Source organism: Babylonia areolata, chromosome 21 (genome assembly GCF_041734735.1).
Source record: "Babylonia areolata isolate BAREFJ2019XMU chromosome 21, ASM4173473v1, whole genome shotgun sequence".
Taxonomy (NCBI): Eukaryota; Metazoa; Mollusca; class Gastropoda; order Neogastropoda; family Buccinidae; genus Babylonia; species Babylonia areolata.
In genome coordinates this window covers 41,897,925-41,909,471 of record NC_134896.1, presented here as the reverse complement: position 1 = coordinate 41,909,471, position 11,547 = coordinate 41,897,925, and the positions used below count along the sequence as shown (strand labels likewise).

General features: G+C 41.8%; 2 protein-coding genes across 3 annotated transcripts in view; one reads left to right on the top strand and one right to left on the bottom strand.

The window, feature by feature from the left end:
• The window catches only part of LOC143296525 (thioredoxin domain-containing protein 16-like), a 390,867-nt gene that overhangs the window by 335,855 nt on the left and 43,465 nt on the right, over positions 1-11,547 (top strand). The window contains exon 2 of one of the 2 annotated variants that reach the window (XM_076608527.1): positions 1,009-1,054. The gene's annotated coding sequence lies outside the window, so the exon portion shown is untranslated. Of the gene's footprint in view, positions 1-794; positions 1,055-11,547 lie in introns of those variants that run through there. The other variant, XM_076608526.1, reaches the window with a different exon arrangement.
• On the bottom strand, positions 8,034-11,046 carry LOC143295847 (dual specificity protein phosphatase 4-like). The gene has a single exon (XM_076607498.1). The coding sequence runs from the start codon at positions 10,726-10,728 to the stop codon at positions 9,904-9,906; it is 825 nt and encodes a 274-aa protein (XP_076463613.1). The 5' UTR covers positions 10,729-11,046; the 3' UTR covers positions 8,034-9,903.

The following is an 11,547-nucleotide window of genomic DNA, read 5'->3' as shown; positions in this document are numbered from 1 at the left end:
CGACGCGCTGATAACTTCCTCCCCTTGAATATAAGTTAACTCAATGATTGTGATGATTCCCAAACGCAATGGACTCCTGTATCAGCTGAAAAAGCAATTCTAATACGGTTAACTGTTAAGCCATGGTGAACTGAAATAGCGTGTTTCTGTAGCGCATACAAAATGTCAGTCAGTTGGGTGTTTTTTTTCTGTTGTTTGGTTAATTCGTGTCAGTCCAGCAACACACACACACACACACACACACACACACACACACACACACACACACACACACACACAGACTCAGAGAGACAGACAGACAGACAGAGAGACAGAGAGACAGACACAGAGAGAGAGAGAGAGAGCACGGACACCAAAGAACAACATCAGTTTAGTTCAGTAATGAATGGCTTCTGTACTGACAACTCTTTCTCCACACGCGCACAGAGAAAGAAAGAGAGAAGGGGGGGGATCAAAGTCGGAGGTGAGGGTGGTGGTGGTGGTGGGTGATCAGAAGGATCGAGAATGGTTTGGAAGATAAATGGCTGACACCTTTGTTGTTGCTGTTGCTGTTGTTGTTGTTGTTGTCAAAATTTTAATCTGTTGTCTGTGGAAGGGAGGGTGAATGTGGGGGCTAGGCGACGGTTGGGGAGGAGGGGGGAGGGAGTTGAAAGGGGGTTTGAGGGGTGGGGTGGTGAGGGAAGGGGAGGGGAGGGGGGCACCTGAGGCCAGGCATACGTACGCGTGCGTGCGGTGGTGTAAAACTGACATACACGCACAGCACAGCACGGCACACGGTACAGCACAGCACGGCACGCCACGTAGAATATATCCGGGTTGCTGTTTTTGATCAACTGTGCCCCCTTTCGTTAACCCTTGCTCTACGCGGTCAGTGAACAGACGGGTCCACCCACCACCGCTGCAGCATCGGCGGACACTGGGGCCGGAACGGTATAACTTCTCTTCCTGCTGCTGCGCGGAACTGATTTGTCTCTGGCTCGCCGACTAGCCGGTCACTGGAGGTCTTCGGCTTTTGTCTCGGTCGGTGTATGAGAGACGAAAAGCTGTGCTTTGGGTAAGTGTTTTTCATCCGTATGTTAGCGACTGATTGAAAAAAAAAAGTGTATATATGTTTATGTAAATATATATATATATATAAAACATATATGCATAATTATATACATTTTTTTTTCAATATATGTATAATTATTGCACCTGTTGGTAATATTTTCATGGTTAGAGGGACCACAAATGGGGGGGGGGGAAACAAACCAGGATGGTGGCACGTTCGTTTAGTGACTGAATCCGCATCGAAATTATATAAAACAACGTACAAGATTAAGATTTAAAATCCACTGAAAATGGGTTACAATATCTGCTAATGGTAATATCGTTTCACTACTAGTATGTTACACTGATGCACACAAATTGCCGATAAAATAGATTTCTGAATTTAGGGTGCTAAAATAGGACTTCAACTTATAGGTATATAACAGATATATATATATATATAGAGAGAGAGAGAGAGAGAGAGAGAGAGATTCAGATTCAGATTTATATATTCATGAGACACTGAAAAAGATGCCTTCTGAACAAACAGTAAGCATATCTATATGCTGCTGTTGCTTCCATATGCGAGCGAAACAGACACGGACTACAAAAGCAGTGAGGCAAAGAGGCCGAGAGACACAGGCTGTTATAAAACAGGAAACTGGTTTCGAAAGTAACACACGTGTCAAGGGACAACACTTATTGTATCCGTAACTTGACGCTGTCATGCGTGTGTAAATGGCTTGTTCACTACCTATCAGAGTTTCTCTCTCTCTCTCTCTGTCTCTCTCTCTGTCTCTCTCTCTCTCTCTCTCTCTCTGTCTCTTCCCCAGGATCTCCTTGTTTCTGTTTCTGAAAAGAGAGAAAACAATTGTGGTTTGACTTAGAATGCTGACAAAATAGAACACTTTTGACGGAGAAGGCAGTTGAAAACACTCAGTAGGAAACATGATGTTGCAGACAGATGATCCTACAATGAAAAGCGAAAAGAATTCAATGCATTGTTAAACTGAAAACAAAAAGGCTATAGTTACAAATAGTTTATGGTGGTGACATTGATGGTAGCGGTGAGGATTGTGTTGGTGATGATGGTGATGATGGTGACGTTGATGGTAGCGGTGAGGATTGTGTTGGTGATGATGGTGACGTTGATGGTAGCGGTGAGGATGATGTTGGTGATGATGGTGACGTTGATGGTAGCGGTGAGGATTGTGTTGGTGATGATGGTGATGATGGTGACGTTGATGGTAGTGGTGAGGATTGTGTTGGTGATGATGGTGATGATGGTGACGTTGATGGTAGCGGTGAGGATTGTGTTGGTGATGATGGTGACGTTGATGGTAGCGGTGAGGATTGTGTTGGTGATGATGGTGATGATGGTGACGTTGATGGTAGTGGTGAGGATGATGTTGGTGATGATGGTGATGATGGTGACGTTGATGGTAGTGGTGAGGATGATGTTGGTGATGATGGTGACGTTGATGGTAGTGGTGAGGATGATGTTGGTGATGATGGTGACGTTGATGGTAGCGGTGAGGATTGTGTTGGTGATGATGGTGATGATGGTGACGTTGATGGTAGTGGTGAGGATGATGTTGGTGATGATGGTGACGTTGATGGTAGTGGTGAGGATGATGTTGGTGATGATGGTGATGATGGTGACGTTGATGGTAGTGGTGAGGATGATGTTGGTGATGATGGTGACGTTGATGGTAGTGGTGAGGATGATGTTGGTGATGATGGTGACGTTGATGGTAGTGGTGAGGATGATGTTGGTGATGATGGTGATGATGGTGACGTTGATGGTAGTGGTGAGGATTGTGTTGGTGATGATGGTGACGTTGATGGTAGTGGTGAGGATGATGTTGGTGATGATGGTGATGATGGTGACGTTGATGGTAGTGGTGAGGATTGTGTTGGTGATGATGGTGACGTTGATGGTAGTGGTGAGGATGATGTTGGTGATGATGGTGATGATGGTGACGTTGATGGTAGTGGTGAGGATGATGTTGTGATGTTGGTGATGATGGTGATGATGGTGACGTTGATGGTAGTGGTGAGGATTGTGTTGGTGATGATGGTGATGATGGTGACGTTGATGGTAGTGGTGAGGATGATGTTGGTGATGATGGTGATGATGGTGATGATGGTGACGTTGATGGTAGTGGTGAGGATTGTGTTGGTGATGATGGTGACGTTGATGGTAGTGGTGAGGATGATGTTGGTGATGTTGGTGATGATGGTGACGTTGATGGTAGTGCTGAGGATTGTGTTGGTGATGATGGTGATGATGGTGACGTTGATGGTAGTGCTGAGGATTGTGTTGGTGATGATGGTGATGATGGTGACGTTGATGGTAGTGGTGAGGATTGTGTTGGTGATGTTGGTGATGATGGTGACGTTGATGGTAGTGCTGAGGATTGTGTTGGTGATGATGGTGATGATGGTGACGTTGATGGTAGTGGTGAGGATGATGTTGGTGATGATGGTGACGTTGATGGTAGTGGTGAGGATGATGTTGGTGATGATGGTGACGTTGATGGTAGTGGTGAGGATGATGTTGGTGATGATGGTGACGTTGATGGTAGTGGTGAGGATGATGTTGGTGATGATGGTGACGTTGATGGTAGTGGTGAGGATGATGTTGGTGATGATGGTGATGATGGTGACGTTGATGGTAGTGGTGAGGATGATGTTGGTGATGATGGTGATGATGGTGACGTTGATGGTAGTGCTGAGGATTGTGTTGGTGATGATGGTGACGTTGATGGTAGTGGTGAGGATTGTGTTGGTGATGATGGTGACGTTGATGGTAGTGGTGAGGATTGTGTTGGTAGCGATGACTGATGATGATGATGATGATGATGATAATGATGATGATGACGTTAATGGTAGTTGTGAGGATGGTTATGGTGGTGAAGGTGATGATGGATGGTAGATTGAAGATGATGATATTTATGGTAACGTTAATGGTTGTGGTGGTGGTGGGGGGGTTAGCTGTGATGGCGGTGGTAACATTGATGTTGATGAAGAGAGTTTTGGTGACAATGACATGATGATGACATAATTGTGGGAGACTGATGATGATAATGCTGATGCTCTTGAATGTGACATGAATAAATGTGAGGTTTTGAAAGCCATTATAGCTCTGAAAAAAGGGTAAAGGACCCGGACCAGATGGAATTATTCGTGCTATCCGTCAGCGCAAATGATAACATTTTTCGCCGCCAAATACTTTAATACCCTTTTCTGTTCTGGTTTATATACTGATGCATGGACAGTCCCTCATTCAACCATTGCATAAGAAGGTGATACAAACGTCCCTGATTAATAACTGATACAAATAACTACAGAGTTAGTTATAACTGTACAGCTACATACTAGATAAAAGACTTCTGCAGTGGGCAGAATAAAAGAATGTAGTTCATGAAACCCATGCAGGTTTTCAAAACAGATATAGTACTACAATGATTGATCAAATTTTCACCTTGACGGCGTAAATACAGAAACAGTCAGTAAGACATAAAAAAACCCAACAACTTTATGTTGCTGTATTTATGGTTCTTTTAAAAGATTTTTTTTAAAGCGTGGTGTGTTTTGAAGAAAATAAGAGAAATGACAAAATGTTTAATGTAGTACGATCTTGTTGAAGCTATAGCAAGTGTGGGTGGGAATGTCACTGAAGCGTTTATGTGCCCCCGTGACTTAAACAAGAAATTTGTAGCCCAAATTTATTTTTCCCTTCTAATGAGCTTGCGGAAATGATACGTGCAGGAAAACATGCCGTGGTCTTCAACTTAACCCTGAATTCATGGAAATCTTAATCATGGTTTTTCGCAGAGGATGTAGCACTTATTCTAGTACCAGTAGCGGTTTACAAACTCAAATATTTTTCAAAGTTTTTTTATGTAGCACTTCCAAGCGTCTTAACCTTGTTGTGAACATTATTGTATTAAGAAATGGTGGGTCTATCTCAGTGCATGAAAAATTATCATAATATGGTGATCCGAAACTTTCGATAGTCAACATGTAGGCCTATAAGTACTTGGGAATATTCCTTTCCACTGATACTCACATTTCTTACCAACATACTCCCGAGCAATGATCAGCTTACATCACAGATTGACATAAGCTTACAGTTGGGCCAACAGCAAAGTGAGAGCTGTATAATCAACGGTTCCTCCATTGCAATGGCAAGTCATTTACAGCTAAGTCTTTTCAAGCTGTGAAGGACTGACTCAAACTGCGAGGCAAGATGGTCAGGACAGCAGTTGCCTCCTCTACTGTTCTGATGGTCGTAGTCGGACACGACTGACTATCAACATCTCGAAGATATGGCCGGTCGTGCCAAAAAATGTGTAATTACTATCTTCAAAATTCTGTGGTCCATTGGAAACAGGTCTCCTAGTGCCGGTGTCTTTAAACTGTTGGTTGGACAGGTCCAGCCCATGTTAACCTATGGTGCTGAAATCTGGGATGCTAACGGAAGGAAATCTGTTCATCTCTTTTCTATGAAAAGGTTTCTTAATGTTAGAATCCATTCTCCGAACACGTTAGTTTATGAGAAACTGGTCGATATCCTCTTTTCACAAATATTAATGTTACATGTATTAAATAGGCCACTGGCTACGTGGCTGTTTTTGTTTTTTTATTTTGTTGTTGTTTGTTTGTTTGTTTTTTTGTTGTTGTTGTTTTTTGTTAATAATGCCTTTGAATAGACTCCTCTTAATAGCTCATACCATGTTACTAACTTTGCATAATCAAAATAAGATAACATAGGCATCGATTGTATAAACTATTATAGTAATCTTTTATGTCGTCGTTATGAGTTTCGTCATGTATGGCAGAGCCAGGGTGTTGGAGACTGTAGTCGATTTCTATCAAATCTTAAAAGTAGATTGAATTGATGAATGTTATCAGCAAGACTCGGTGGCCATTTTGAGATAACTACTGGAGACTGGTTTTCTTTTTATAGTTCATTCAAGCCGTAGTTTTCCATTAGTTCATATTTGGTGATAATGTTCGTCACAAAAAGGTGCGAGATGCAGTGACACGGCTTAGACTGATTGGTGTCTCCCCTTTGAAGCCCAACCGCTTGCGTTACTGTCAGAATGTTTCGTTGGTATCTAAAACTGCTCGTTTTGTTGTTCCGTTCAAGAAACAGAGGTACATCTTATACTTGTTCATCCAAAATATAAAGAACTCAGAGACAAACGCATACCGGCAGATCAGGTCCCAAGCAGATACCAACGCCCTCCAAGAAGATCTGAACGAACATGATCATTGGGAGAAGACCTGGCAAATGTCATTCAATGCCAGCAAATGTCATGTCCTCTCAGTGACAAGAAAGAAAAAGCCCTTCCCTACCACTACTTTCTACATAATGAGGAACTCCAGAAGGTGGAGAAAGCCAAATACCTGGGCATAGAGTTGTCTGAAGACCTTCACTGGGGAGTACACATCCAGGCCACAACAGCAAAGGCAGACAAGACCAGTGCCTTTATGTATAGGAACCTGAGGGGATGCCCCTACACCACCAAGACAACATGCTACAAGGGGCTTGTGGGGCCCATCCTAGAATATGCTGTGCCAGTCTGGGACCCCCTGAAACAGTATCTCACAACCAGCTTGGAGAATTATGCATGACTTCCACCCCACCACCAGTGCAACTGAGCTTATCACCAGGCTGGAACTCAACCCCCTCAAACTGCGCCGCGCTGTAGCCAAGGCCACCATGATGTACAAGATCATGGGTGGCTTGGTTGAGGTGGCACCCCTGAAAGGTACTTTACTGAGGACAATCAGAACTGTCCAAGGCCACCCAGAGAAACAACAGGTACCCTTCTCCCGCACTGACTCACACAGGCACTCCTTCTTCCCTTCAGCTATCCGCCTGTGGAACCAGATTCCAGACCACATTATCTCAGCCATTTCCCCTCAGTCATTCAAGACCAGGACTGAGGCCTGGCTGCGAGCCTCAGGCACTACAGGACAGGGTTTTTTTTGTTTTGTTTTCTTTTTCTTTTTCTTTTGACTCATGCTGTGTGGGGCCCAGGTTCCCCTGGCTGAACTAGGGGGTGTAACAGTCGCACACAGACATCAGTCATCTAGAGCACACCCCCTTATTGTGGATTGTTGCCCTGTATAGGGATTACCACAGGATTATAGACAAGACAAGTTCTTAAAACTGTTAGTATCTTTCGCAAATCGCAAGTGGTAGTGAGTTCCACATGTTTACAACATGAACAGAAGTTATATATTTTCTTTTCTCATGGCGTGGCAAGAATGAGTTGAATGCCTTTAGAAAATCTAACATCACTGCAGTGTCTTGCAAGAGACATGTACAAAATTCACGGTGCAAAAATGTACAAGTTAGTAAGCTGCTCAAGACGACATCACAGACGCACACATACACAACATCACAGATAGACACACATATTACAGACACACCACATCACAAATAGGCATGTATACATACATCAGACACACACTATATTACAGATGTACACCACATACATCACACACACACACACACACACACACACACACATTACAAACAGACATGTAAACACACATCATAGACACACATATCAAAGACACTGAGACACACACACAAATACAGAGGATCACATACCTATACAGAGAGAGAGAGAGAGAGAGAGAGAGAGTGTTAATCAAATGGAAGACATATAACATGGAAAGAAAAAACAACTTCATTTAATTTCAGAGCAAAAGCAACATGAAAACAGGAGAAACTGATCATGCACTGCATACTTTAAAAACTACTCAAAGATTCTTACCAAATCTTTCAATTCGATTCATCTTAAAAGCATAGTTTTCAATTCTAATTCTTGATCAAACCCATACTTTGGAAAGACAAATTAGACCATGGGTAGCAACGTCATACCTCCATTGAAAATTTCTCACTAAGCAAAAGCCTGCATGACTTTGGCTCTGTATGCATAGAAGCCTGCATGACTTTGGCTCTGTATGCATAGCATTCCATATATATATATATATATATATATATATATATATATATATATATATATTCTATCTAACTATATATATTCAACATCTGACAAACCTAATTATTGATAAAGATTTCTTTCATTCAAAGCACACAACTTATGCTAGCATCCATTAAAAATGTAAACACTGTTATGGCACGAAATAACGAAACAAGCTGGGGAGGTAATTGTTTGTGGGGAGGTAGGGAGGCACCAGGGAAACACAAACACACAAATCTGAAAACTGCCACTGCAAATTTGGTCACTTTTAGCTGTGGTTACATTCAGTGATTCACACAGAAATGCAATGTGCACCTTTAAATTTAAAAAAAAATTAAACCACATGAGTGAAAATATACATGACTGACTGCATTGAAGTAGTACAAATGATTTCAAGCAACAGCTGGCATTGTAAAACATTTGATTTGAACTTGGAGCAACAGCTTGCATTGGACATTTGATTTTGCATTTCAAAGCAATATTGCATTCATGACTCTGCAAAGATTAATACTGTCGTTTTTTTAAGAACCTACAGCCGCACATGGCAAGGATATTTCAGCCCTGATAATTGATCGAGCCTTTTGTGCTTGACTGGGCAATCAACACCACGCTTTAGTCTGAACCAGTAATTTTACAATGTTTTTGTGGATGCTTACAGATAGGCATATACTGTGTGTTGAAATCTATTATATTTTTTACTCAGAAAAAAAATCCTACTGCCTGTTTTGAATCTAGTGGATTCGCTTTACATGACTTATCGTTGTAGACACTGCCTGCACAATGGGTACATAGGAAGAGATAACTGGACTGCATAGGTCAGTGTAAAAAAGTTGGCAAAAATGTTGTGTCTACACATATAGTTGAAGTAGACTTGAGACCTGACTGATCATTTTTCATTACAAAGCATCCTCTCTAGCTCTCCCTTTCTTTTCAAAACAAAACAGAATAAGCCCCCACCCCCCACCCCCAAACCCACCCACCCCAATAAAGTACTTGGACAGAGAAAAAGGAAATTGTTTTATCATTTGCTGTTGTTATTGGGGGAGGTGGGAGAGGAAAACTGGATGAAAGATCAGCGGGAGAAAAATAAGCATAATTACAAAAATAAGTTTATAAAATGTGCCCAAGAACCATTCAGCTTTCCATTACACAAAATCAACCATTCATCTACTTATTGCTGAAATACATTTCTTCTTTTTTTTCTTTTACAATATACAGTTATGGAGTGATGGCTTAATGTGTCCGCCTCGGAAGCGAGAAATTCTGTGCGTGCTGGTTCGAATCACGGATCAGCCGTCGATATTTTCTCCCCATCCACTAGACCTTGAGTAGTAGTCTGGACGCTAGTCATTCGGATGAGACGATAAACCGAGCAGAGTTTTATAAAATGCATTGACTATTAACATTAGCACAGACTTGCAAAAGGTTACATAAACAACTACAAACATCAGTAAGCATATATGGCACCAATAAGCGAATCATTTGATTCAAGTACTGTAAAACTGTTGAAATCTTTTGAGTTTAGCCTTGGACAAAGATCATAATATTTAGATGAAATGACAGTACACATTAATAAGTTGTTGTTTTTTAATTAGAAAATAGTAGGAGAGAGAGGGAGAGAGACAGAGACAGAGAGAAAGTGTAGGTAGTGTGGGAAAGAGACAGACATTGAGACAGGAAAAACAGAGATACAACTAGCTGTGTCTATAATTTAGCCAGCACCCACATCACTCTGGCTGACACATTTGTCCACACCGGCATGGTTTCACCAACACTCATACATCATCAGTGTTTACATAACTGAATGTAACCAAGTAACAGGACCAGCATGACTGACACACTGAGAAAGTATACAATACACCTGTCATTCTTTTCGTGGGTAAAGATTGTTCAGTGTATCTCTCAATCCCTTGTGAGGATACACAAATCGCTTTTTAAAGACAAAATTGTAGGCGTCCTCATAGCTGAAAGAAGTATCTTCAGCATACACATAGGCCACAGCAACAGAGCCTGCACGTCCAATACCTGCACGGCAGTTCACAAGGATCTTGCTGCATGTTTTAGAGCGTTCTTTAAGCCACTCCACTGCCTCCTGAATCATTTCTGGCGGTATTGGATTGACAGCACCATCTCTCATTGGAATTTTCTTGTAGTCAACTGCCTTGGAGAACTTGGATGTGATTAAATCCAGTGAATCAGCAACGTTCAAAACGGCATCGAACCCAAGTTCATCTGCTACTGATGCAGCCATGAAATTTCCAAGGTACACTGGACCCAGTATTTCAGTGTAACTTGGTCCTTTTGTCCACCTATCATCTGTTGGTGGATGGACTGTGATGATGCCGTTTTCCTCAAAATCCCCTTTCCAAAGCCAATCGGCGCTAGATTTTACTTTTACTCTGAAAGTGAAAGCGTATGTCCCGTCACTAGTCAGCATTACGGCATTCCCGAATGTTAGGATAGTCGGTTCATCATCATCGCTAGTTTTTGAAGTGATAAGACTGAGCGGAATAGCGTGCCATTCACCTTCAGGGTTGTCTTTGTGGTAAATATTAGTCCATGCATCGACGACTATGTCTGAAGGATCAACTGTTTTTTCAACTGAAACTGCAACCTTGAATGTCATCGCTTCCAGCATGAACATTGTGTTCCACGAAGGCACATCTGGGAATGTCCATATGATATACATATTTGTCTGCAGATGTCCTCGTAGGCTAAAAGGGATAATGTGATTACAGATGCAAAAGATGTCGACAGAGGTTATATCAAATCAAAATAAAAAATCGAAACAAATAATTTTGCTCGTCACGCATACTCAAACATGAATGCCTGTGCAGTTGAACTGGTAATTTCTTCAGCAGATATAACTGTAGTCCTTTTTCGCATCATGAAAACTCTCTTTAGACAAGACCTCCTCTGCTAAAGTCCCACCATCGTCTTTCTCCAAGGTTACTGTGGCAGCAAGGTTGTTGCAACAAAGCACACGACCCCACTCTGTGAGTATCGAAAGTGCGTCGGTTATGCAACCGGAAACGAGCGAGAGACAAAAACCAAATAAAACTAAAACGGATAGGAACTTTTACCCAAATCATCCCAAAATGTGTTATAACCCTCAAACATAACGTTTTGAGCTTGCCTGACTAAAATAACAGTATTACCATTGCTGTATGACTTACTTGAAGTTGAATTCCTCTAAAAGATCGGGATCAACATGTTGTATAGAATATAAAGAAATGCAATAAGTCAATAAATACATAGCAACGAAATCGAATACAGTTTCAGTTTCAGTTTCAGTAGCTCAAGGAGGCGTCACTGCGTTCGGACAAATCCATATACGCTACACCACATCTGCCAAGCAGATGCCTGACCAGCAGCGTAACCCAACGCGCTTAGTTAGGCCTTGAGAAAAAAAATTATATGTGTGTGTGTGTGTGTGTGTGTGTGTGTGTGTGTGTGTGTGTGTGTGTGTGTGTGTACACATAGATAAGCGTACATACATAAATAAATA